General features: G+C 41.2%; 1 protein-coding gene across 19 annotated transcripts in view; it reads left to right on the plus strand.

Annotated features, from left to right (window-relative positions):
- ZMIZ1 (zinc finger MIZ-type containing 1) overlaps positions 1 to 25862 on the plus strand; it is a 347687-nt gene that overhangs the window by 162042 nt on the left and 159783 nt on the right. For 16 of the 19 annotated variants that reach the window (XR_005821723.1, XR_005821724.1, XM_040564327.1 and 13 more), the window contains one exon: positions 25136 to 25246. Coding sequence is in view for 17 of the 19 variants with exons in the window: in XM_040564327.1 (XP_040420261.1) it covers positions 25187 to 25246 (60 nt within the window). In the remaining 2 variants the exon portion in view is untranslated. Of the gene's footprint in view, positions 1 to 4480; positions 4679 to 16167; positions 16299 to 25135; positions 25247 to 25862 lie in introns of those variants that run through there. The other 3 variants (XM_040564325.1, XM_040564320.1, XM_040564319.1) reach the window with 3 other exon arrangements.

Raw genomic sequence — 25862 nt, forward strand, 5'->3', positions numbered from 1 at the left:
TCAGTAGCTTCACTGAAAAATTACTTGACTAGATAAATACTCGTGCAACTCTTGAGTAGTCTCCTTTTTGGTGTTTTGGTAGGAAATTACTGTTACTGGGTTTTAGAATGCTCATTACACTTTGGGTAACGAGCAGTAAGAGCAGTAAAAATAATAGTTAACTTTGAGCAGCTTTTAATGTTAGAAGTTTTTCCTCCCTGTACTAAATATGACCTGGAGGATGAAGCCAGTGAGATGCTGTTCTTTTTAGCAGGGCATGCTGAGTATGTTCTAAGAGGCACAGCAAGTGAAACAATCCAAAACACAGCAATAAGATCACTTTTATCTCCTTATTGTAGTGACATCCTGTCTTATTTGATTGTCTCACAGCTTCAGGAGTTCCCATGTTAGGTTTCGGTGCGCTCAATCCTGAGGACACTCAGGAGGAGTGTGCAGAAAGGAGCTCTTTATGAAGAAAGTGGGGCCTGATAAAGCATCATTATCAACCTGGTTTGGTTGAAACAGAAGACAGGTGTTTCCAGCTCTTCAAAACAGGCAGCTGTCTGATCCCCAGCAACTTGCAATGGGAAGGAATAACCTGCATCACGGAAACCAGCCTTCTGCAGAAACAGGCAGCCATGTCATGACTCTTGACTCAACAACATAGGGGGGATTTGCTTCAGAGGTAATCGTTGGATATGTTTTATGTGTAGAACATAGGAGGCTCGCAAATTTTGTGGCCAAGTGATTTGAGCAGTCTTGAAATACTAGAATGTTCCTATTCCCGAAGGGGCAATGAAATAGGAGAAAAGAAAAATGTTTCTTTAGGATTAGATTGTAGCCTTAGGATGAGGCTGGAAACATACTATCTTCATTCAAATACAGTGAGTGTAAATAATTTGGAGACCATAACTAGTTAGGAACATAATAGGCATGTAGATCGTATCACAGAAGATGGAAGAGTAAAGGAATAGGAGTTCCTTTCTAATGGAAATGAAGCTTTTCAGTAAGAGAAAACAAAAGTGTGTGATGGCAGAACAGGAAGCCATGGCCTTGGACATAGTTGATATTCTATTATCCCACATTTGGCCTATTAATTACCTGGACAAACAATGAATAGAGGAGTTGTCCATTTTCTCAAAATAACCCATTTCATCCTGGAGATGGTTCCACACTGTCAGAATGAAGATGTTGCTCATTACTGCTACTCGTGTATTCTTTGGAATGTAGATAGCAACTGGAGATGGAAGCTACCTGTCTAAAGTACTTTTCTTATTTACTGAGACCTCCTCTAACTTACTGTACTGACCTATGCTGTTGTCCACAAAGACACTTTTATGCATGTGTGTGCTGCAGGTAGAATCTATGAAGGACATTTTTTTCTTTCCCAGAAAGTGCATTGCTGCCTTCAAGTGGGACTGAAAAAAGAAAAGTAGAATTTGTTTTCTTTCTGCTTAAGAAAATATAGTTTACCTGTGTTATAGGTGTATTTGTGTTAGTGTTAGGCGAGAGTTACATAAGCTCCAATTTGTTGCGACTTTGTAAAGAAGGTAACAAAAAAATAAGTTCTAGTGTCCTTCTCTTGCTGTTTTTTTTTTAATCGACTTAGTGAATAAGAACTTTTATTTTTATTTTTAAAGTATTCATATTAAATAAATGTATTTCTGAATTACAGCAAGCATCCAAAAGCATGTTCCAAATAAGACAGCAGTGAGAAACGCTGGGAGTTGCAGGGTAGAGCACTCTCATATTTCCGAGTGGTTTTGCAAGAAGCTGTTGTTGTATACTGTGGCAAGGAAAAATATCTGATTTGCATAAAGCACAGCTTCATGACAGTTGTAATATGGGAATTGCTGGGCAAGTCTGAGTAAGCTCCTCTGCTTTGAAAGAACGTTGTGCTCATGTTAGTGTTCCCAAAGATACCTATGTGCTTGCATGCTCTAAATTGCACAGAGCTCAGTTTACCTTTCCTGGCAGGGAGGAGAGCCAAGTTACTATCTGTCTAGATTTTTTTCAAAGATGATGCTTCAAGCTATCTTCTTTGGGCATCTGACATCTTCCTGCTTCATTATTGACTCCAGCACAGCACTTATTTTGAGAATCAAAACAAGGTAATTATCATCTCATTTCAATTAGTCCAAGTAAAAAATCCATGTGTATGTAGTGGAAAGAAAAGTATTAGGACTATGAAGTCTTTATATTTTGAAATACTGTTAAATATATAAGTGAGCAATTCCTTTAACTTTCTAAGTATATGTAAATGAATTAAAAACAGGCAATGGAACAAAAGCTAAGAGTATCAATATGAAAAGTGCAGCTAAGATAGCCCTACCAACACTCTATTTGCAGATATAAAATTCTGAAAGAAAAAAAAAAAGAGTGCTTTTCCCTTACGGTATTATCAGTAAAAACCAGTGCTCTGTCTCAGTTGTCGCTACTAAATCTCAACCGTGGTGAGGTTTGCCCAGGTGCATCAGTGGTTTCTCACGCCTATGGCATGCAGTTGTATAAGCCCCAGATGTGCACGCACTGCTGTATACCTCCAGCTGATGCTAAGAAAATGGGGACCTGGCTAATAGCTAAATTTAAATCAAATTATAAATCTTTTTATTCAATTTTGTTTCCATTTAAAAATTAATTTGGTTCAGCGATAGGCATGTGCCTGCAGACAGAAATGCTCTTTATCTAGACAGCAAGCTACAGCTGCCTTGACCCTTATCTAGAGGGACTCTTTAATCTATTAATTCAGTTTTTATGCCCATTCAGTTCTTGACCTCTATGGCTCAAGTTCCAGTTAGTGACACTCGTGATGGTTGTTTCTGTGATGGAGACACCTGCCCATTAACAATGGGACCAAGCCGAACAACCTTTCTCTTCTCATCTAGGCCACTAAGTAGGCAGATGGTGACAACATTTGGTCACCACTGATTGGGCTTGCATTTGAACTCTTGACCTAAAGGTGAAGGCCACTGTATCCTATTAGGAATACGAGCCATCAAAGTCAGTTTTAGTTGCAATATCTCGTCTAGGATGTGTGTAAAGTCACTTTACAAATATGCAAAGGAAAACACTTCTCCTTCATCTGTTCTTTCTTTTATTGTTATATATTCTAGTTAATGCTGTTAACTCTTCATGTTAGCAGCATCTTGCTTATATGAGTGTCTTATGTTAATGCACACTAACTATTAACAAAAACTCTCCAAGATCCTGTCTCAGGAACAGTTCTGAATTTTCCTGTTTGAAAACACAACCACACACACGCACACACCGTTTTACGGACTCTTCACACTGTTGCTGTCGGAAGGCTTTGCCTTTTTTGTTTCCATAATTACTAAGCTATTTCCTGGGAGATGGTTTCTACTATTAAGCAGCTACTGCTGAGACTGGATCGTCTTGCTGTGTGCTCTCTGACTTGCCCAGCCATAGTGCAGCACGACTTGGTCAGTGTTCCTATGTTTGTTGGTCTCTTGAAAGTTAGTGTGTGCCTAACTATCAACATCCAGTACTGTGACACTATTTTCATTATCCTGGTGTCTGTAGTACACAACTTACTCTATCCCTTTCCTCTGTTTTCATAGAATTCTGCGTATTTTTCAAGGCCCAGAGGATTATCATATTCCAATTTCTTCTTGAAAATTTCAGTCAGGTTAACAAAAAATAAAAAATGTTACTAATCCATGACTTCTGAAGTAAGAGTATGTATCTATTTAGATGTAACTAGCAAAGATGGATATGCATGTTATTTAGACCTACAAAGAGCTGCCAGCATGAGCTGACAAAAAAAAAAAAGTCTATAATAAGTTACAGAAAATACCCTGAGGCTTACGCTGCAAGCATTGCTACCAGACACACTGCAAGATTCACAGTTGCTTTAAGTTTCTAACCGACGGATCAGCAGTTTGTTTCCTGTCTGAAACAACAGGACATGGGATTTCTCCATCTACCTATTTGATCATGCACGCTGCATTTTATCTGCTTAGGTGGTGTCTGGATCTGTTCATTTAGATATCATTTCCAGTTCTAGTAGTTTCAGTCTTATACAAATGAACAGCAGAATAAAGCAGGTTGAAAGATTAGAGGTGAGCATTTCAAAGCATGTAATATGAGCGCAAATACTGTTCTATGAGTTTGTGTTTGATGTCTGCGTATGAGGTTAACTCATGTTAACTAATATTGTGTCTGAGCCGAGGCCTTCTACGCTACTGAGCAAATGGCCCCTACGTAGGGCTGTGCTGTGTACGTGATGGCACTTTGTGCAGCTCTGCATTCGTTTTGTGGCTTCCCAGCCCAGCCAGTCCGTGCCAGTTCCTGGCCCGTGGCGCAGCACAAACCCACGCAGCCTGCTCTCGCTTCCCCTACTGGGTGCTGCGTTCTGGGAACCGCGGCACAGCGGCTCCATTCCCAGCAGAGCAGACCACCTATGAAGACAAATAAACGCTGGCTGTCAAGTGTTAGTCATACATGCGCCCTGTGGAGTCTCACTAGAGGGCACTCCTGTTTTTAACATTAAAAGACTCTCCTGCCAACTGCACTGCCCGTGCTGGTACAGGGGCAAGCTGCCTGAGGGGTACTGGAGACTCCCCCAGGAGTATGGAGACCGATGGACCTCTGGAAGAAAACTGTCTCAGGAAGGAAGGAAGGAGGACTTAAGGGATGCTTTCACGGGAACAAGAGAATTGAACCTCAGAAGACTGCAAGTGTAAGTGCATGGAGACATCCTGATCTGCAGGATTTGGATATGGTATTTTGTGGCTCAATTTTTTTCCAAAAAAATTGAGATCCGAGTTGGAGTTGCTAACTGTATTTATGTTTCAGATGTCCATAAGGGAAGTGGTAAGGAGTTTTTGCTGACTTGTCACACTGTATGCTATCTGAACTGCTGGCTTTGCACTGAGCAGGATCTTCGTACTTCCTTCGTAGTGGTTTCACTCAGTGGAAGGACAGTAACCCCAGTTGTTCTTAGTGGGCAGAAAAGAAATTCGATGAGGAGTTTAATGTAACTGCAAGACCAAGCTGCTAAACTCTGACAGGAGTGGACCCAGGTTTGCAGTCATCTTAAGTGGTGACTGAGGGGTTACAGTGGGTTTTGAATGCTTTTACTGGATACATGATTTTTTGGAAACAAATCTTGATATTTGCAACTCACTAGGAGCCGCTAAACAATGGAGCCTTTTTTGTTTAATAACACAGCTCATCCAGATGTCAATAATTAGGTAAAACAGTGTATCATCTTGATTGCCTAGTGGTTGGTAATCAGTACAGAGCTAAAGGCTGCTTTATAAACAGCAGTTGGTATATCATAGGCTGCCTTTGCACGAGCTGTGAGCTGCTTAGCAGAAAGGATGCACGAGGATGGCTAAGCAGCCATCCGCCAGCAAATTAGAAGCGCAAGCGTTATGTTAGGCAAGGTGAGGAGAGGTGGTGGCCTGTCTGTTCCTGGGAATTCATTACATGCCTGCATGTCCCTAGAAGGGTGATAAGGAAGATGTGTGTGAGAGATTTGCAATTCTGTTTTCCTTCAAAGTTGTAAATCAGTAGCACTCTGCTCTATTAAGGCTATACCAGGGCAAGCAGGAATGTGCTAATGGTCTTGCCCAGTGAAATGTTCTTTGTGCGCTCTTTAAAAATTTGCACTAGAATAAACTCTCTGATAAGGAAAAAGAGCCTAAGTAATCTCAGGGTCCTGTAAGCTTTTTAATAATTAAAGGTGGTAATATATCACGATGGACTTGTAGGCTTGTTTTCTTTCAGGATATTCATCTAAGTGAGCTTTTGTAATTTGGCTTTGTGTTTGGCTAAGAGAGATGTATTGAAGAAAACACTAGCCTCACAATACACTTCATACAGATACTTTTATGTACCCATGTGATTGGACTAATTGAGCAGTTCATAATTTTTGTGTATATATTCTCATAACACCCCAGGAAAATGTGTTATCCCTATTCCACTGCTGTTAAACAAATGCATAGAAAGGCTATATGGGTTGCCCAGGCTTACATAGGAGGAATTATGGAGTTGAATACAGCTTCGTTAGTCTCTTGGCTAGGGTTCCAAATAATAGATAAATTCTTCCCATTTTATTGTGTATGAAAATTATGTATGTGTGCACATGTTAGTGTAGGGAAGGAGGCTTACACAAATTACTGAATATATTACGTAAAATACCCATGTCTTACAAAACTCAAGCCTCTGTAAAGGTCTCCTCACCATGTTTATTTTTGGCTATTCTTGGAAGTGAGTGTATTAGATTTTACTAATGAGCATGTAGAATTTACAATAAAACATACAGGTCGTACATTAATTATGTAAGAAACTTTACTCTTCCTTTTTGTAGTGAAAAATCAAGGATCATATAACAATTAAGGATGTTTTTTGTTGTTGTTTTTCAGATTGTGTAGGATTAAAAATAATGTTTCATAGCATTAACACACTTTCCAAAAGTGTCAAGGAAATACAAAATTTAAATAAAATTTAACAAAAAAAATTAATGTTTTAAAAAATGATGCAGTATAAAGAGTCTGTATTCCTCCAAGTCAGTGAAGACTCTGGTTTCTTAGGAACTGATCTAGACTCACTTTATAATCAATGGACAGAAATAGACATCTCCAGAGAGCAATTTGTCCCACCTATTTTGACATCTGTCTTAGCAAGGGGCAAATTGCCCTCTGGAAGTACCTGTCTCCATTGACTATTGAAGGAACCTGGATGATGAGCTTAGACTAAAGCCCTTCTATTAGATAGCCTTTTTAGGTATTTTTGCTAGGGTAGAAGAAAAATCACTAACAAAACCAAAAATTTCTTGTGTGTAGTGGTGTTTTCTTTTCTCTGCAGAAATCTCAACCTAACAGGATGAGTCAACCATATTCTGTTGAAATGTGTTTTGTTTTGGTTTGGTTTTTTGTTAAAAAAATTTTACTTGTTCTTACCATGTTTTTTACACCACCATATAGAAATGGAAGACTAGTACTTTCTACCGTGAATGAAAACGTTAAGGAGAATTTGAGCTTCTGATTTATTAGTTTGTTAATTGTTGTTGGATTTTAGGTATATCATCATATATTTAAAAATGCTTTGGGATTCTATAAAATAATGAAATAAAAAGGGGGTCTATTCCATGACACATGCTTTCTAACAATATATGGATAAGATACCTGTTCCAAAACAGACGCAGCCAAAGATGATAGTAAATCTGTACGATCTATAACCCAGTCCCTACAGACTTAAATTAATTACACAGCTCAATAAATACTAACCTTACATACAAAGTTAAATGTCTTCTGGCTGTTTCTGAAGGAAGAGCAAATGCTTTTCATTTTTCTTAGCTGTTGTGGTACTTGTGTATAATTTTGAAAGTAAAATTACTTTTTCCACTTATTTGTCTTTTTCCTTCTATATTGGGCAAAATATTTATTGTTTCCTTTTTCTAGTAGAGCTTGAAATTAATTTTTTAACTACATTTCTTCGTGCAAAATCCATGACCACAATGCTTAAAGAAAGCGAACTATTTATTTTTAGTTGAGGCTACAAAGCACGTAAAGGTTTTTGCATACATTTCAGGTTTGTTTTTTAAAAAACCATGGGTGCATATGCATCTTCTTTAATTGCTGTTCTAAAAAGTTTTTAGTAGCCTGGTCAAACCTTACGTAATTATATACAGTGCTCAAATTGCTGTAGTGTGAAGCAGTATGCCATTTTGTTATTTATAAATCTTCAGTAGTACCATATCGTTAATTTATTTGTTCCCTAGAACTTGAATTACTCTGTGTGCATTATATTTATTTTTTAAGGTCCCTACGATGTCTTATTGACAAAACTTAAGAACTGTAAGGACCGAAAATGCTCTTAGTAGTATAACTGTCGTAATTCTCACATAAATTACATATTCTCTGTTTTTCCCAAATTACTTGCATAGCCCATGAGACAGAATTCCAGGAGCACTACAAACTCCTGGATTTGTTGGTGCATACTTCCCGATATAAAGACAGTGAAGTCAAAACATGGTTGACAACTCTTCATGATACATCTTGGTTTTGCAGTTATCAGTTGTTAAATCAGCCTTTCTTGTGTGTGTAAGTAAATGAAAATAACTGCAACATTCATAAAACTAGTATGCCCTGAAAAAATATAAACTCTGTGCAGTAATTTTTTTATTTGTATCTTTAAGTTACTGAGCTGATCTTTTTTGATTTTTTTTGTGATCTTTATCATGTGTTTTATGGTGTTAGTTTTAGGAGGAAATACTGCGAACTGTTGACTTTTAAACATTGCACAAAGAGAATCCTTTTGCATCACAGTGATAGATAGTGGAAGGAAAGAAGAAGATTGTGATTTGTGAAGAACTGGAGTTGCAAAACAGCAATTCATGATATTAATTCTGGAATTACTTTGGGGAGGGGGGGAGCTGAAAGCTGAAAAGCAGTTCTTCATGACTAAGAGCACCTTTGTAAAAATTTGGTTCTGTATTTCTATTGATCAGAGTAAGTTGGAGAGTTCCAGTGACAATTAAACATGGGATAGAGAGACAGCTTTATGGTATTGTGCCAAATTCATTTTTCACTGAAAATCATTATCTTAAAAATAAATATTTACATTTATGTTCAGTTCTTCTGTGAGAAACATAGAGCTGTAATAACAGGCTTATTTTGAGACCTGTGCAAACAGGAATTGCATTTTCCTGCAAATTTTGGTCAGAAACCAGCAGTAAATTATCTGGTTATGGGTACTTTATACAAAGCATCAATAATTAAGAATTATAAAAGCCTGTAGCCTTTGCCTTTGATTGTGATTCATACTACTGGATGTCTCCTTGTTTAGGTTTTCAGGCTGAAAAATCTTAAAGAAACCTGATTCCAGAAAGCAGAGAACACATGTCTTTTAAGGATGGGTCGTGTAAAGAAGTATCAAATCTGGATGCTTGAAATCAGTCAATGATTCTGCTATTTTATCCAGGTCTGAGGAACAGGAAGATGTATTCTTGGTTTTAGAAAATATATTTTACCCTGCTAAAATTTCTACAACTTTTTTAAACAAGAAAAGTTTATGAATAATTGTTAGAACCATGTTGAGCACTTTTGTAGGCTCCCTTAAGTGCAAACAATCTTTTTTGGTTAATATTTTGAATATTTGTTGCAAAAATGTAAATTACTAAAATACTCTGCATCAGGTCTTCCATTTAGCATTATCCTTTCACACTGCGGAGTAAACTAATGAATTGCAGCATGATTACATAGCACATAATTAACTTTGTAATTAATATGCAACTGCCACTTAAACTAAAGTACTGCTTATAAAGATGTACGGCAACAGTAAATCACAGGTCAGAAGTAGCACTTTGGAATTTTCTAAAGAATGAGAGTAAATGCAGAATCACTTACAGCAGCAGAGTAAGTTAATTAAAAAACAGATTAATTGTGAATGTCCTGTTTAATTTTAAATACCTTGGCTATTTCTTTTCCCTGAAGAAAGAACAAGTTTAAAGCCTAACTCATTCATTGTTTTCTTATATGACTTATTTAAAAATGAGCAGTTGTTTAGCTTTAAACTGCCCTGGTTGTGATTAGGAATTGGTTAGTATTCCTTCTTTGCCTTACTCTCTATAAGGGTAGGATAAAAACAGCTGATTTTTACTTTGTATTAATTCCAGCTTTCTGCTCTAGTCCATTTCTTCATATCAATCCAGTGAAACAAAGTGAGCCTTTGTCCTGCTGGTTTGTTTTTGAGGAAGATGAGAATTTGTGCTGTGCTACCAAAACCAATTAAGAATGAGGCATAAGCAAATGATGGGAACTTTTAAGCATCTTCAAGGTCTGATTTCATGAAGTATCATATAACATTAATACATACACTTTCTTTAACAGCCCTGCCTAATATGTGTTGGTGGGGACATTAGCATAGAATAACAACTGATGAAATTGGTTCCTGCCTTCAGGTGACATTCACAGAAGGCATTTCAGGTACTGACTGACCTGAAAGTCTCTCCTTTCTGTATTGTGCCAGCCTGGAAGTAGAAATGGGCACTTTTGGGAAAGATCTATACCCAGAGGCCATGAAAGGCTGGGTATTAGAGCTCTTTTTTCTGACAGTCTGAAGGTAATGAAATACACCAACTAGACTGTGTAAGTGTATCAGATGCTGTTGTGTGTTATTCAGAGCTTCAGAATAGTTTCCTTCAACTGCTTGATCCGCTTTTGGGTGTATCCTGCTTATTGTCTGGTTAAACGAAATAAAGCAGGGTATATATCACAGTCACCAGGAAACGGCTACCCTGAAAATATAATGCATCTTCTAAGTGAATTAATGTTTTGTTAATGTCTCTTTGGTGAACCCAACTATTTTTTTTTTACGTTCAGCAATACAAAACAGTTCAGGTCCCACAGAATTCTCAAGCACTTTGTGTATTCACTCTCTATTCATGGTACTCAGTATATTGGTTGTTGCTTTCTCCATGTTCTGCTTTTTTTTTTTTTTTTTTAATGGCTAGCTTAAAAACTTCTGACCTGGAACAGAGTGATGGATGCTTCACAGTTGCTCTTCATTTTGGATAAGTAATCATTCAGGCATAATTATGTGCATCTCTTAGTACTCATGAAAACCTTCTGGCTGCTTAAATACCTGGGAGGAATATACATTGCCACTGCAAATCCTTCAGAACTGGCTTCTGCTTGTATTGTGGTGTTTTGTGTTTTAGAGGGGAAAACATAGGAGAAGAAAAATTAATACTCCAGCAAAATTTGTTTTCTGTTTGCTGATTTTGTTTTTTCTTCATTGGTCAGCTGCTCAACAGGTTAATTAATACAAAAATGGATGGGTAAAAATAAGTATCCTGAGTTATGCTCCAAGAAAAAAAAATACCGGAAGTAGGGTTTGAATTAGGCATCATGAAGGGAAGTAGACACTATGAATGGAGTCCTAAGTTAATGGAAACTGTAAGGAGTTTTGTTACTTGAGTTTAATGTGAGAAACAGCTCAATTTTATAGTCATCTGACTTATGTTTTGGTGGCTGAATAGGGAAATGAGACTGTGTGGGAGGTGTCTTTCTGAAAATGATGTGCAGTGCCTTCTTGGAGGTTCAGTTCTAGGCAGTACGAACAGATGTTTCTGCACTAATCTCAAATGTCACATTTCATGCATAAACCCTGGGGGATAATAATATCAGGATTCCCTGAAAGTATCCCTGGAGTTTAGCTTAATATTCTCTCCCGGGGAAGAGTCCCACCTACTAACTTGACGAATACTTCCAGGCCTTTCCGAAGGCCTTCTCTCTAACGCTGATCTAAATAAGGCCAGGGGAGTTACGACAAAAGCAATAAATCGCAAAATAGCAGAGCTTTGTGGTGGCAAGTAAGAATCATATGGCCTAGAAAAGCGGTAATGGCCACAATATCAGTAAAATAGTGAGATAGTATTATATTGAAACTGGGGAGTCATCAACATCTGTTAGAGGGGCAATTCCCTAATTATGATTGAGTTGTAATAGTTGGAGAAAATGCAGATAATATAAAATATCAAGAAGTTAATTTCCTGTCTTGCAAATGTCAATCTTTCTATTTTAAATATTTTGGTGACTATTCAGGAAAACTTTTATTTAAAAATAAATAAATAAAAATCTACCGTTGTCCAAAAGTAGAGAACCTTGTGACGGATGCTTCGATAAACTTTATAACTGTAGAGGAATCCTCAGTTATGTTTTTAACACGTTAATATTTTTCTTTTCACTTGTAATAGTTAGAATATGTTGGAGTCAGAGGAAGAAAAACAGTGAGGAAATATTTCCTGCAGCCTCTGTTAGAACGAGTTGCTATCTAAACAGAAGATAAGGGAGGGAGTTGTGCTGCTGTCCTCTTCCATCCACGCAGATTTTTTTGTGCTGAGGTTATAATGTATGTTAACATTATGCTGACATGGACAGCTCTAGCCAATAGGTTAAAATTGTTAGGTAGTTTGTCTTTTTGACAGATCTTGTCTCCATGTCTAGCAATTTATGTGACCTTCCAACTTTGATATTTTCCTTGCAAGCGAGTGCCCTAAATGGCTGCCTTCCATGCGCCGTTCTTGCTGCTTGCTTGGAGGGACGAGGCTGGCCATGCCCCGCTGAGACGTGGGTCCTCGTTGGTGCTAAAGGATGCTTTTTGTGTTGAGTGCTTTCCCTTTATAATTTAGTGCATGCTATTCATTGCTATTCATACCTGTTTGTTTGTTTTTTTTTTCCAGAAAAATATAGGCCAAAACTAGGCATGTGGTGCATGATAGATGAATTAAACTGCAGAATACAAACCTTGTTTCTGAAACAGGTCTGTTAAATATCACTTGTGTGAATTTCTTTCATGCATACTGTAGCACTTAAGATTTGTTGTTCAGCCTTGCAAGAAAATGTTTACGTGCGTTCTTATATAGAGATTGCTCCTTCCCCAGCATTTCATCCTGCTATGTCTGCACATGTGTGCATATGTATGTATTCGTGTGTGCTAATTTAATCAAAGGCTTATAAATTACAGCTCAGTTGGTTTCCACAAAAAGGGGCTCATTCAAAAAACGTTACGCTGGTGATTTATTTTCACAGGCCTGTTGGAAATCTTCCTGGAACTTTGCTGCTTAGCCCAGGCAGAGGTTTTCTTCAGGTAGCTGTGTAAAGCAGTGCAATTTGCATGCAGACCATTAAGAAAACAGCTGGGATTTATTAAAAGCACTTGCATTATGTTATTGAGGTCTAAAGAAACTTAAGTTGCAGGTAATACAAACTAATTCTTTCTATATACAGAAAATAAAACAAGGGGAAGAGAGTGAAGATTGTGTTCTAAGAGGTGAGCCCTGATACGGTGAGCCTGCATGGGTGACAGCAATAAACTAACCTTTGGCCCTAATGGTGCTTGAGAGACTTGAATATAAGTGAGAAAAGTAATCAGATTGGCTTTAGTACTTTTTAGAGAATGATTCTCTATTCTTAACATCAGCTAGAAGAATAATATGACAACATAGTGTTGCTTTTAACGTTTTCTTATATTCGAGGAAGAACAGACATAGGTGTTAGGTCACTGTCTGATGCTTAAGTCAAGGGTTCAAAGTTGCCCATGCTGTCGCCTTGGACAAGCCACCTGGAGAACCTGCAGTGGGGCTCCTGCAGTGCTTCTCCGCTGTAGAAGAGGTTGGATGATCAAAACTGTAGTCAAGAGCAAGTTTGGCTCCCTAGACCAAGTCAAGATTTGAGTGAGGCATTTCCCCATTTAACGTTTCTGAAAAGCACACAGTTTTGTTGCTCAGCTTTACGAAGTGGTTGTGAAGATCCCTGGTGATCATATGAGCAGGTACTGAACAGCAGATGTGTAAGTTGCTTTATATGAATAGACAGTGGAAATAAGTCACAACATTGCTAGATCATGACATGCGTGACCCCCTAGATTTTTTCAAGGCTATTGAAGGCAGTAAAAAATGTGTGTGCAAACTGGGTTCCTTCTCATGGAAAATGAAAAGGCAAAAAAGGTGCCAAAATGCAGCCACTCAAGGATGACAAAAATCAAGAGCTAAGGATAAGAAGGGAGAAGTTGAGCAGAAACAGTTTTGTTCTGTGCATGTTTTGAAATTGTCACAGCAACTTGTCTTTCCTTGAGTTCATCAGAGTGAGAACGTGGTGTATCAGTCTGCCTTCAAAGTACAGCCACAGTTGTACTGTGCATCTTTGAATGGGGAGTCTTGTTTCCCTTTTGGAAGAGCTGCACGTTGTTTCAAATAAGACGTTGCACCTCCTCGTGCCTGCTGAAGGCTTTGCTGCACTGCTCTGCCAGCTCTGTATGCATGTCACCAGCACGTCATGTTTGATCAGAATGAAAGTAGCTCCAGAGTACGTCTAATCAGGCAGGGGTTCAGAAAAATTTGAAGGCTATAAAGTTGACCTCTGGAGTGTGTAGCGTTGCTGCTGGGAACAAAAAAGAAAAGTGTGTAGCTTTTTGAGGTCTGCTACGCCATGCCGTAATAAGCATTTGAACAAAAAATAAAGAAGGATATGAGTAGAAGAAAAGAAAATGCCATCTGGACTTAAACTACTTTAATCCAGATGTCATCTGGATGCATGGTGTAAGTTTATCAGGTTAATTTAATTCTGTATCTGGAAGTGTAGCTGAATGTTAGAATTTGTCTTGAAATTCCAGGAAGAGTGATATATATAAGATGTTTTATCCTTATGTTGCAGTAGTACTTATACCGAAGATTTTATTTTATCGCTTCTCATTGTTTATGCTAAATTAGCATGTTGTACCCCGGTTTGCATTGTGATTTGTGCGTTAGACACTGTATGTGCATTTGGTGGAGATAGCATCTACCCTGAGGAGCTCTCGATGTAATTGGAAAGCCAAAGGAGCTGGAGAAGTGAAGCGCTGGGAGGTTGTTAGTCAGGAGGAGAGCTCAGGTCTCTCTCTTCGCAGGGCTGGCTTTACCCTGAGGTTATGGGAAAAAGCTTCTGGGCAGATACCTTGTAATAATGATGTGGTATGAAAAACACAAGACAGTCTAGGTATCTTAATTTATGGACCACACTGTAAATAATTCATTAGGAACAGTATTTCTGTTTACATTGTCTGTAATAAAGATGGGAAGTCAGCATGCTTCAGTTCATTCAGGACGATTTTCACTGGCAAGGGTTTTGAAGCTCGCTCCCTGGCTTGTTCCAGTGGAAATGGCAGTGGTGGTGCAAGGAAGCGTGCACTCCTCTCCTTAACAGGGCTACCACTTCGATTCCTAGCCTTTTCCTTCGCAGTTGTTTTTGTTCAAGCCCAATTTAGCATTTGTATAGTTGCTGCTTTCAAACACTTGGGAGGATTTTGGAACACCTGCTTGGTGTCTGTGTTGTATTCTGCCAAACGCCGTTCTGGATTTGCTGACCTAGGGTGAGACCTAATGGAGGTATGGCTGACTGAGACTTGTGCTTTTAGAAGAAATGCTACTGAAATCTGTTCCTGATTATCCCAAGAGATTTGTGGACAGAGCAGGTGATACCTTTTAACAGGGAATCCATCAGACTTCTGAAAACTAAATTATCTGTTAAGATTCTTGTTAGAGTGAAACTTATTGCTTAGTACACGTAAAATTCTCTTTATTTGTCTGTTGAGTAGGTCTGTGACACTGGCAATTCTCACAGACTAGTTTCTAGATATAAAGGTCATCCCAAGTGATAAGATAGTGAGAAACCAGAAGGCGGCAGTGCCAGCGATCACTGGTGTTTCAGTGAAAATCTGTCCTGAGGGCAGCAGACTTTGCTCCGTAAAGCTCCTGCAGTGCTTTGTGATCTAGGTATCTAGGAGAGTGTCTACTTCACTGGAATTATGGGCACTTAGAAGAAAAGCAAAAACTATGTTACAGATAGTAAAACAGTAGGCATGTGTGCAGCTTTGACTTGCCTGGAGTGAAGGTGCTGCAGTTAGAACTACTTTTGGATTTGCACTGGTTTTAAATTAACTATGGGATGAGAAAAAATATTTCTGGAGTTCCTAAAAAAAGTTCCAGAGGCAATGAGTCTGTCGTTTTGGTCACATTTTGGGTGCTTGAGTATTAACTGTTGAGATTAACATACATAGCAATCACATTTCAAGCCAATATTGTGTTCACACAGTGCTGCACCACAATGCACAAAAACCCTCTCCTTGAGGGATACAGTCATTTGTTTTGCATGTCCAGTCTAAATCGTTTTACTCAGACTGTCAGCAAGGTTTCTTATCATTTAGGAATTGGTAGAGACTTTAAATACTGGACATTTGTCTGCAGGGCAATTCAATAAAACCAAATATCTTGGGTTTTAATGCATTTTCTGCAGGTCCAGAAGGATGAGTATGGGATGGCTCTCAGATCAGCTGTCTTAAAATGAAGATAAAATAGAGTATAGAGCTCACCAAAACTGCAGTTTTGTTGTGTCTAGATACATGTCTGATATCTTCAGTTTAATTTTGCTTTTTTTTAAAAAAAAGTGTGCACACGCAGCACTAACTTGTCATAATTCAACATAAGTTGAGAGTTTGAGAGAATCTGCATTTCAGTAAACTCTGAAAGCAGTGCAGAAAATATAATTCAGATGCCATCAAGTACTCTGTTTCTTTGGCTACAAAAAAATCACAGCCATCTAATTTCTACCTTCTTTCTTCAGCTATATTTAGCCCTTATAGGTTTTGCTGGTCCTCCTGGAATTTATCTTGCTTCTGTTCTGGGGAGTTGGGTAAATCTTTACTTAAATTTCATCAGAAGAGACCAGGATAATGGTAGATATCAAAGTTATTAGAGCCTGTGTCCCAAAGCAGCAGTTGAGTTGCTCTGTTCTCCGGAGACTTTGTTAATTGAGGTAATGCTTTTCTTCCTCCTCCTCTCCTTGCCTCTCCCTGAGTGAGTGTCTCCAAGAGTGATGCATTCCCTGGTGGCTTACCAGAAATTACTGGTCTTGGGAGCAGTTCTTTGGTTCTCACAGAGCTGAAGAAGAGGAGAATAAATCTTACGTTTATAGGCTATAAAGAGAAATTACAGACTACTTTAATTGATTATATATGCATTCTTCACAATGCTAATCGTGCTGAAAAAAAAGTTCGAATCTGTCCTCATTCCTGTGTTGGGTGCAATGCAGTTTGGGGTTGGGGGATTGTTATGTTCTTCCTGAAGCCACCAAGTCACGGGGAATTTAGCTCATGAGGATGCTGTATTGCAAGAAGAAATCGGCAGGTTCCTTCAAATGCTGCAGTTCAACTTCCAAAACATGCCTAGTTTCATCAGATAAGGAAGAGGGCATTCAGTGTCAGAATGCAAATCCTTCTCATTTCTAATTCACAGTGGATTTGAAATGTTTCTTGCTAGGAGCTTTTCTTTGGGGTGGCCCAAGAGGTTTTGACCTAGGTTTGTTATATAGCAGCTGTCTGGTTCAAGAGAGATGTTATCAGAGCATGGCAAATACAAAATAGCATCTTCACTTTCTGATACTTTATTGTTAAATTGATAAAAAATATTTGCTGCTAGTGCCATCTCCCCTCCATCTTTCTTTTTCTCCTGAGATCATCTGTTTACAAATTTGGTTGTTCCTGTTTCCTCTGGACCTTTAGAAAATATTTATTAGTTTGTCTTCTATAGCTCATCTTGCAGTTTTGAAGCAAGTGACTCGGATGAACGTGTCTAAACCATTTAGCTTTCTTTTGTAGCTGATTATTGTCCGGCAAGACCAGGAAAAGGTTTGTAGTTCGTACGCATTCTTTGTAGACAACTCTGTGTGCTCAGCCCTGAAGATGCATGTAAGCCAGGTGATGCTAAGAACACCTCGCGCCTCTCGGAGCATTCTGTAAGGAAACACAAAGAATTTCCCACAAATACATTACGCCTTACAACGGAACCTCTGAAAGGAGCATGCTTCTGTTAGGTAAATAAGTGCACATCACATGCCAGAATGCAAATCCTTTTCAGTTCTTATGCTTACCTGATTTCCTCTGCACTGAGCCCAAAGGGTGAGGAAGAGATGTTAGATTCCCTCTCATTTTAGGAATTTGCAGTTTTTCCATGAGACTTTTTTTTTTTTTTTTTTTTGCAGCAGTGTTATTTGAGTGATCAGGGTTATGAAATGATTGGAGTGCAACACAGCAAGCTTTTAGGGATGCCTCATTTGCTTGTAGCTGTCCCGATGAGGATTAGCGTTTCTTACCTGCAAGCTACAGTACATTTAATAAACCCCTGCATCAGTGGATGCTGCTGTGGAGCTGTCAGTGTTTGTTCTCGCAGATCGGAGTTGGAGTGTGCAAAGCCTCCGAGAGCACCACCGTGGCTCTGGCAGCCCTGGCTCTCCAGGAGCGCACTTCCCAGCACTTGTCCCTTTAATTTTGTGTTATTACCTCTTGCTGTTATAAACTGCGGTGTGCCTTTCCCTCCTTGCTCTCCCCATAGATAACGAGCTGACAGAGCGGGGCGGGATGCAGGGAAACTAACCGTGTAATACACGTATGCAGCGGGGCGATTACCCGGACCTGGGAGCAGCACAGATGCTCTCCGGGGTCTGCAGAAACCAGTCATTTTGGCCGGAGGGGCGGGCTGCCAGCACAGGGGAGGATGGTTCCTGTGCCTTCTGCTGAGCGCTGGCTGCCAACCAACTTGCCCAGACCCGAGGGAGCGCTCTCCTGAGCCAGAGATGCAAAATCATTACGTGCCTGCGGTCCTGCTCTTGGAGGCTTATTTTTATTTTTGTACTTTCTGTACAGGTCTTATGACAGCGCTGCGTGCGCTTCCAGCCAGCCCTGCCACCTTGGCTTTTGTAATCAGGCTGCAGATGTGCTTCATGATTGAACAACTTCTGCGCACCGCCGCTCCTCCTCCCAGAGGAGTCCAGCAGGCTTGCTTATGCAAGCTGTCATGCTGCCTTTTTTTTTTCTTTTTCGAAAGCATGTGTGGGTTAGCTTTTGTGTGTTTCTGGCTGGCTGTTCATGCCTGCATATAACGGGGCTGCGTATCTAAAACCGTTCCCAAGCGCACGGCTGTGGAAGAAGCCTCCTTAAAGCCAGGCACACTGGCAGCGCTCGCAGCCCCAGCCACCATCAGTTCCAAGACCCCGCTCCCACCTCGCTGAAGCCGTGCCCGCTGGCGGCGTGCGCACGCAGGCACACACCACACTCGCCTTCCCTCGCTCAAAGATGATAGAAAGTCTTCTGGGGATTATTGCACATTTGTAGAGCAACAATGGAGAGCAGCACAGCACAAATATCTATTCTTCATCACCCAGCGTAACAAACGTTGCTTTGTCTCACATCTGGCCCCTTTTAATAGCTCAAAGCTGATAGCAGTAGCTGTTTAGCAGCTTCTGGTAAATAAAGCTTTATGAAAACGACTTCCTTTTTCAAGTGTTTAATGATTAAAATGGCCTTTCACCTGACATTTTATGCGCTGCTTTTTTTCAGTATTATTATTATTTTTCCCAGGTACTGTGTCTAGCAGGGGAAATAAACAGTTGTCGTGGATAAATATTAAACTTTTTGCAGTTTTATTCCTGAAAGGAAACTAGCATTTAAGAGGCTCTTTGCAAATGAGTCTCTGCCAAGGCAGGCTCAAGCCGAGGATGCTTCCTGCAACGCGAGGCCATCGGTGCGTGACTCCGTGCTGGCGTAAGTGTGGCGAGCTGCGTGGCACCTCGGTATCGTGGGGTCTGCCCATTCCGTGGTGGTTTTTTGGCTTTTCGCATTCATGGGGGGCGTGCAGGGGGTCGCGACGTGGCCCCCGCCCTCCCGGGAGGTGTCACGGCCGCTGTCGCCCCCTGCCGGCAGGACGTGGGGCTCCGGCCCCTGGCCGCCCCCTACAACATTTTTTTTTCCGATTAGGTTTTCTTGCTCCTCTTCCTTTGAGTGGTTCCAAATGGCTCCAAGTGAGATCCTGTTAATCACAGGGCGGCTGCCAATGTGCTTGACCCGCATAAAAATTAAAACCCAGTCACTCGGTGCTGTTCCTTGGGTGCCGGGGTGCTCAGCCACCGCGCGTCTCCCACCACCGCTGTGCTCCCTGCCCAGCACATCTCCTGCGGAATGTCTTCCCTTACCTCTCTGAAAGGGAAAAATCAATACAAGGCACAAAATGAATGCACATGTTGTTTGTTTCCTTTTGCTTTTACTCTTCATAGTTCCTCAGCAATTTTAAAAGGACTATTTTGGGAATCATTTTTCATAGCGAACACTTTGTTCATCTCGCTGTTTCCAAATCTAAAAGTAGCACGTGATGCGCCGAAGGGATTCCAGTCAGCTGTCACTTAATGACATACGCCTTTAAGTAGCCCAATGGCATATGGTTATTAACCACCAGACACACTAGCGTGTTCTTGGCTTTCCAATTGGGCTCTCCAGCACTCTCAAAATGGCTTTGTGGTGGCAAGGATTTGCTAAGCTTGTTCAGTAAGGTCTCAATTTGTCAAGAAGTTGCACTCTTGCTCAGGACAGCAGATGACAAGTCCTCTGCCCGCTCCTCTGCTTCGGGGGACGGAGGGAAGCAAAGGGCAGGCGAGAGGGGGAGCAGCCTTGCTGCTGCTTGTTGTCAGGTGTGTTCCTCTGAGCATCCAAACCCAGAACTAAAACCATATTTACTTTCAAGTTGTGGTGTGTTTTCTGTAACGTCAGCTCTTTGAAACAGTGCTGAAATGTTGGATTTTTTTTGAAGGGCTGGTAGAGAACATGTTTTACTAAATTGCTCTTCACAAACGTGTTACTGGAAGTCCAGTTTCTGGCAGAGTATTTGCAAAGTTGTAGCTTGAGATTTCAACCAACACAGCATAGCAGAAGCTTGTGAAATTCCCTTTCAGCCACTACATGATTTCATTCCTTTTTAATATTGGAGAGTGCTTTGTAGTAATGGTTTGACAAAAAAAAAAAAAAAAAAGGATTCCATACACTTAGGGTTAAAAAAATGTCTAACAGGTCGATACATCTGTTCCTTAAAAAAAACACATTCTCCATTTTTGAGACATCATAAATATGTAAATGAGGGCTCTTTAATTACTGCCTGGGGCTATAAACTCACATGCTAGAGGGGAGGGAAGAAGGAAGGCAAAGAATAATTCACTTTTTTTTTTTTTTTTTTTTTTAAGAGCGAGGGAGATTGGGTCTTTCCCTCAGAAAAGACAGCAGAAGAATGGGGCTTTTTATTGCTGAATAACCAGAAGGTGCTGGGAACACTTCTTTTTTGTTTATCCTTTTGGATGGAGTTAGCATATAAAACAGTAGTGGACGACCTTTCTGGCTGATGTGTGCACGAAACAGAGGGGATTTGTTACGAAGCACCCTGTACAATTCCCTTCTCTATCCCGTTCTGTCAGAGCCCTTAATCCCGATCAGCAACATCCCCTGCTGTCCCTTGAGCCACTTGCTGTGTCTGAATCTTAGCGTGCTTTCTAACGCCGATGCACCAGAGGTGAGCAGGAGAGCTGGCAAAGTCATTTTCACTTGTGACCTGATAAGCGCTCGGCACTTAGCTGAGTGCCAGTCTGCTCTTATTCTGCCCTGCCGGCCTTTCTGTATCTTAAGCACCATTATTTTCGAGTAAGGTGATCTTGCTGCTACTTTCAAAACAGTATGAGATCAGCAGAAAAGGCACTTTGGAAATTTCAGGATGTGGATGTGCCCATGGGGATCTGGACCAGTGTGCGGTCGTATCGCTGTAGTAGGTGTAGCTACTGGAAATGTAATTGTGATGATATTTTTCTTTCAGGCAAAATGATCTGATCTGGTGTCAAAACACTTAATTCTGCCATGGTGAAACTTAAGATCCATATGATAATTTTCACTTTCAATGCTTAATCTTTTAATTCTAGCTGAGGTCTATGAAAGAATAATTTCCAGATAATAATGGTTTCCCACTAATGAGGTCTGCTTTTATTATAGCAAAAATGCCTTAGACCCAGTATGGTCACTGTAAGGATTTTCCTATTTGATGCTCCTGTGATGTGTCTGAGAGAGTGGTAAAAATGAGTCTGGAGCGTATGAGGAGGGATCTTCCAAACGCAGAGTAGGTGCTCGTGTCATTGTGTGAGGTGAGCCCTCCTATGTACAGCTTGGGTTGTTTGGTTCAAGCCAACGTCCCCTGGCCAGGGGCATGGAGGGAACAGGGGTGTCTCTTTAGGAGAAGAGAGCAGATGAACAGGGCTGGTGACAGGGCTGTGGAGGGATGGGGGCTGCTTGGCAGCACAGGGCTGGGGCAGGGGAGGAGGCACAGCCAGAGAGCACAAATGGTGTGAGAAGTGCGTGGTGGGATGGAAGTGAAATGCTTCAGGCTGCCAGGGGAAGGGTGAGTCAGAGAGCGCTTTCGGTGGGAGCCACCGGGTGTCAAAAGCAGAACTATTTTCAAGGCTGGATTTGATCAGCTTACAAAAGACACCGAGCAACCTGTCTGGAGGAGAGCGGGGGCTCCCCTTGGCCGTCAGGTGAGCTCGTTTGACAGTCTGTACCCTGCCCCTCCACAAATGACCTTCAGGAAACCTCTGCGTGTGGGAGACGTGACAATTTGGACAAATACAAGGGCAAGCTGCCATTCAGGTAGCTAACAGCAAGCCTCGTTTTTGCTTACAGATAAGGCACAGAATCGGGGTATTATTTTACATACAGTCCGTGAATCAGTGCATAAGATTGTTTGTTGGCGTGAGTGGCAGTACACAAAGGCAAGTCATGATCATTTCTTTGTGTAAAATCTCTCTGCAGTCTCCCAGCCCCAAAGTATTTTGCTGGGAACTCCAGAGGCAGCTCCTGATGTGATTAGCCCCATCTCTGAGCACTGCTGTATCTGGCTGTACTTGAGAATTGTGTTTTCTGGCAGTGTAGACTATGGCTATGTATCTGTTGCGTGGGATAGATGCTCTTTTCAACTTGGCTCCCTGTTTCTTTATGCGGCTGCATGTTAGTGAGGAGTTTATATTGATGATGCCAAAAAAATACAAAAATTGCATTACAAAGTCAACCAGAAATATGGTATTTTGCTTGTTGGTTCATTAAGCACAAGTACCCTGATTTGTTTATTTAAAAAAAAAAAAAAAAAAAGCTTCAGTTTGCATTTCTTCAAATATGTCACCAAAAATCCTAGTGCATGTGTACATGTTTGTTTTCAACATGCTCTCCTCCATCTGTCCTGATGGTCAATTAAAATGCAGATAATGTGTCCTAGCTTGTAAGATGGATCACTGCTGAAGTGGTGTCATGTCTGGGCTAGCTTATCTCTTGATAAATACCTCTGCTGTCCACTGAGAGATTAAACTTCATGACTGCTGAGGTTTGTTTGGGGATATACAGGCAGATAAGACTGTCTTACTTGCTTTTAATAAAATATATCAATTTACATTTACTAAAGAACCTTTGGATGGTGCTTGCTATGGAGAAGGTGGCAGTGGCATAATCAAACGATAATAGTGGTATGTGAAACAGCCTTTACTGTTTTGTATGTATTACAGTTTATTGATAGGAGTGCTTTGCTGAACCCTCTTGTCTCTAGAGTGGGGGAGATGAGGAGCCTGAGCTGCTGTTGTAAGACCTCATTTAGCTGTCTAGCAGAGAAGATTTCTTTCCCTGAGTCTAATCCGGCAGGAGCCATGGAGGAGCGTTATCAGCGAGGCTCAGAAACGTGGGGTGCATGGGACGCCGTGCCGCGGAGGCTGCCTGGCCATGGCAGCCGTGTGCTCGGGGTCTCCCAGCGGGAACGCGGCTCTCCTCCTTCGGTCGGTGCCACAGGTGCTTGCTGTCAGGAGATGCTGCGTCACGAGAGGCGGCAGTGGCCAGCATTTCCAACGTGACATGGACCTGGAAAATTTGCTGTCTTCTCTTCTCAGAGGAGAGCTCTTTTGTGGCCAGTCTTCTGAATAACAAAACTGCTTGGTGCCCTTGGAGAGGCTCATGAAGGAATGGTTCCTGCGTGAGCCCACCACCCTGCTTGTGCTAGCACGGAGTTGTAAATAAATACCGGGTTTGGATGAGTATTTGTGAATCGGTGCTCGCGGCTCGTTCTTGAGCAGGACGATGCTTGGACTGTGCCGCTCTGTGGCAGTACAAGGATGTGGGCATTTGTAGGCAAAGCCTGGTTTCATGTTCCAGTGTGCAATATTTATGGTTACATTTCCATTATAGATGCCATGAAAGTGATTGAAACAGGCGAGTATACATATGTATGTGTGAAGCATCTTTGTGCCCCTTACTGAGAAGTGAGTTCTAGGAAAAAGCACTTAAATCTGCTCAGCTTATTAAGTGCAGGCTGGAGTCCCATGTGATTCTGCCTAAAACATAAATAAATGGAAGTTACAGTGCAGAGGGTTTGGTAATATGAATTATGGACTGAAACTGGTGATTAGTTGTTGGCTTTTCTCTGTATGATCTGCTGTTGCACCGCTATAGAAAAAGACAGATTAAGGCCTGGGAGGGAAGGGGCGGCAAGGGCGCTCACTTACACTCACTGCATTTCTGTGCATTGCTCCTGGTCCAAACTCAAGCAGGATTTCGTCCATCCCCACCTCTGGGGCAGCAGAGCTGAGCCCCGCGGCAAGGGTGAGGTGCTTGGCACGACGCCTGCACCCCGGCTTCCTCCCTGCCCTCGGGTATTGCTCCCAGCTCCAGTCACACATTATTACCCCGTTACCCCCACATGTGAGCATGGGACATGGCGTGGTGAGGCACCTGGCTCGCTACGCTAGTCACTAGTGCTACTCTGACAGGGCTGGTCCTGATGGCCGGGTGCACACAGCGCTGTACTGCCCACAGGGCCGGCACAATGAGCGCAGCTGGGGTCTGGGGGACCACGGGTGTGCTCTGCGGATCCTCCTAACTCCTTGCTGTCGCTCATCTGGTGATTTCCTACAGCTGTAGCAACACAAATTCAGACTTCTAATGCCACTCTGAGCCTTCATTTCCATTTTCTAGTTTGTTTGTTTTTTAAAGTCATAGAGAAGCTTTAATTTGCCCCAGGCTGCGCAGCTTTGTAGAGATGGGACTAAAGAACAGAGGACATGTTTATTCAGAAGTAGCAAGTAGCTTGTTCAGCTACAGATACGAGAAGAGCCCCGTTTTTTCAGAAGGCAGGAGCTGCTTAGCCCCTTGGTGGGAGATCCGGCCTCTCTCTCTCTCAGACGCGGGGTCCCGCTGGGAGGCTTGGCTGAGTCGTGAATCCCAGTCCTTCGCTTGCTGTTGCTGCAGTCATTTCATGGGGTCGTTAAATTGATCTACTGGTTTTAGTATCACAGGACAGTCCGAAGCGTACCTGTTGCTTTTTTCTTTTCAGTATACAAATCCAGAGCTTGCATATTATTTCAGGAAAAAAAAATGTTTTGTGTTCCTTTTGGCCTTATAATACTCTGCCATACCTGATTCGTTTAGTAATGAATTTATGGGACGTGTTTTCTCCTAGAGGAAAATTAGGAAGAATCCTAGTGTCTTTGGCCTTGCAAAACCTAGACAGTAATTATTATCATCATTATTGTTATTATTGCTGTTTTCGTCTTGCAGTGTGATCAGGAGTTTCTTGCAGACAGCTTTGCTGCATTGCTTTAGTGCCATTTGTGTTGCAATTCTGTAACAGGGGCCTTGTTGGCACACGATCACCTGGAAGGTTAAATCTCCGGTAGATCTCAGGGTCACACTCACTGTAGAGCTGATAGAAGTGCACAGACTGTGCTCAGTGATCTTTATTGTCCTTTTTGTCTTGCAGATCGAGGGATTTTAATGGCTTTCAGGTAGAAGCCAAGTGGAGACAATCAAAATGAACTCTATGGACAGGCACATACAGCAGACCAATGACCGGCTGCAGTGCATAAAACAGGTAAGCTGAAGGTGGATATCATTACTGCTAGAGCATTGTGTATTGTATGGCAGGGTGTATTGAGCACTATGGTTTCCTGCTTCCTGATGAATATCCCGGCCCTTTTGTGGGGAGGAGACCTTGAAAGCTAAACTTTCTGTTTCACCTTCCTAAGGAACCATCAGCCTAGAGTTTCACTAACGCAGTAAAAAAATGTTCACAACCCATTTTTCCCCTGTTGCCTGAGCAGTTTTCTCTGGCCAGCTACTTTGGCCACGAAATACTTAGAAGCTAGAGTCCTGCTGTTTCAGTTTTATATTTGTATTAACCAAGTTAAAAATCTCCCTGACTACTTTTGCTTTGGGACGTGTGCATATTTTCTCTTGACCGACTGCAGCACTTCTCTGTTCATAGATTTCTGTGTGTGGTGGATGCAAACACCCTAAATCAAAGGAACTGGTTAAAAAAAAAAAAAAAGCATGGGAGTGGTATTGGCTCAGTATAGATTTCTAAACTTTTAACGTTTCCATCCTCTTAGCTGCAGCAGTTTCCATTATGTTTTGTCATGTTTGCCTACGTATTAGTAGAGGTTTATGGTATCTCAAACGTGTTCTAATGCAAAGAACAGAAAAAGTGT

The sequence above is a fragment of the Cygnus olor genome, chromosome 7 (genome assembly GCF_009769625.2).
Source record: "Cygnus olor isolate bCygOlo1 chromosome 7, bCygOlo1.pri.v2, whole genome shotgun sequence".
Classification (NCBI taxonomy): Eukaryota; Metazoa; Chordata; class Aves; order Anseriformes; family Anatidae; genus Cygnus; species Cygnus olor.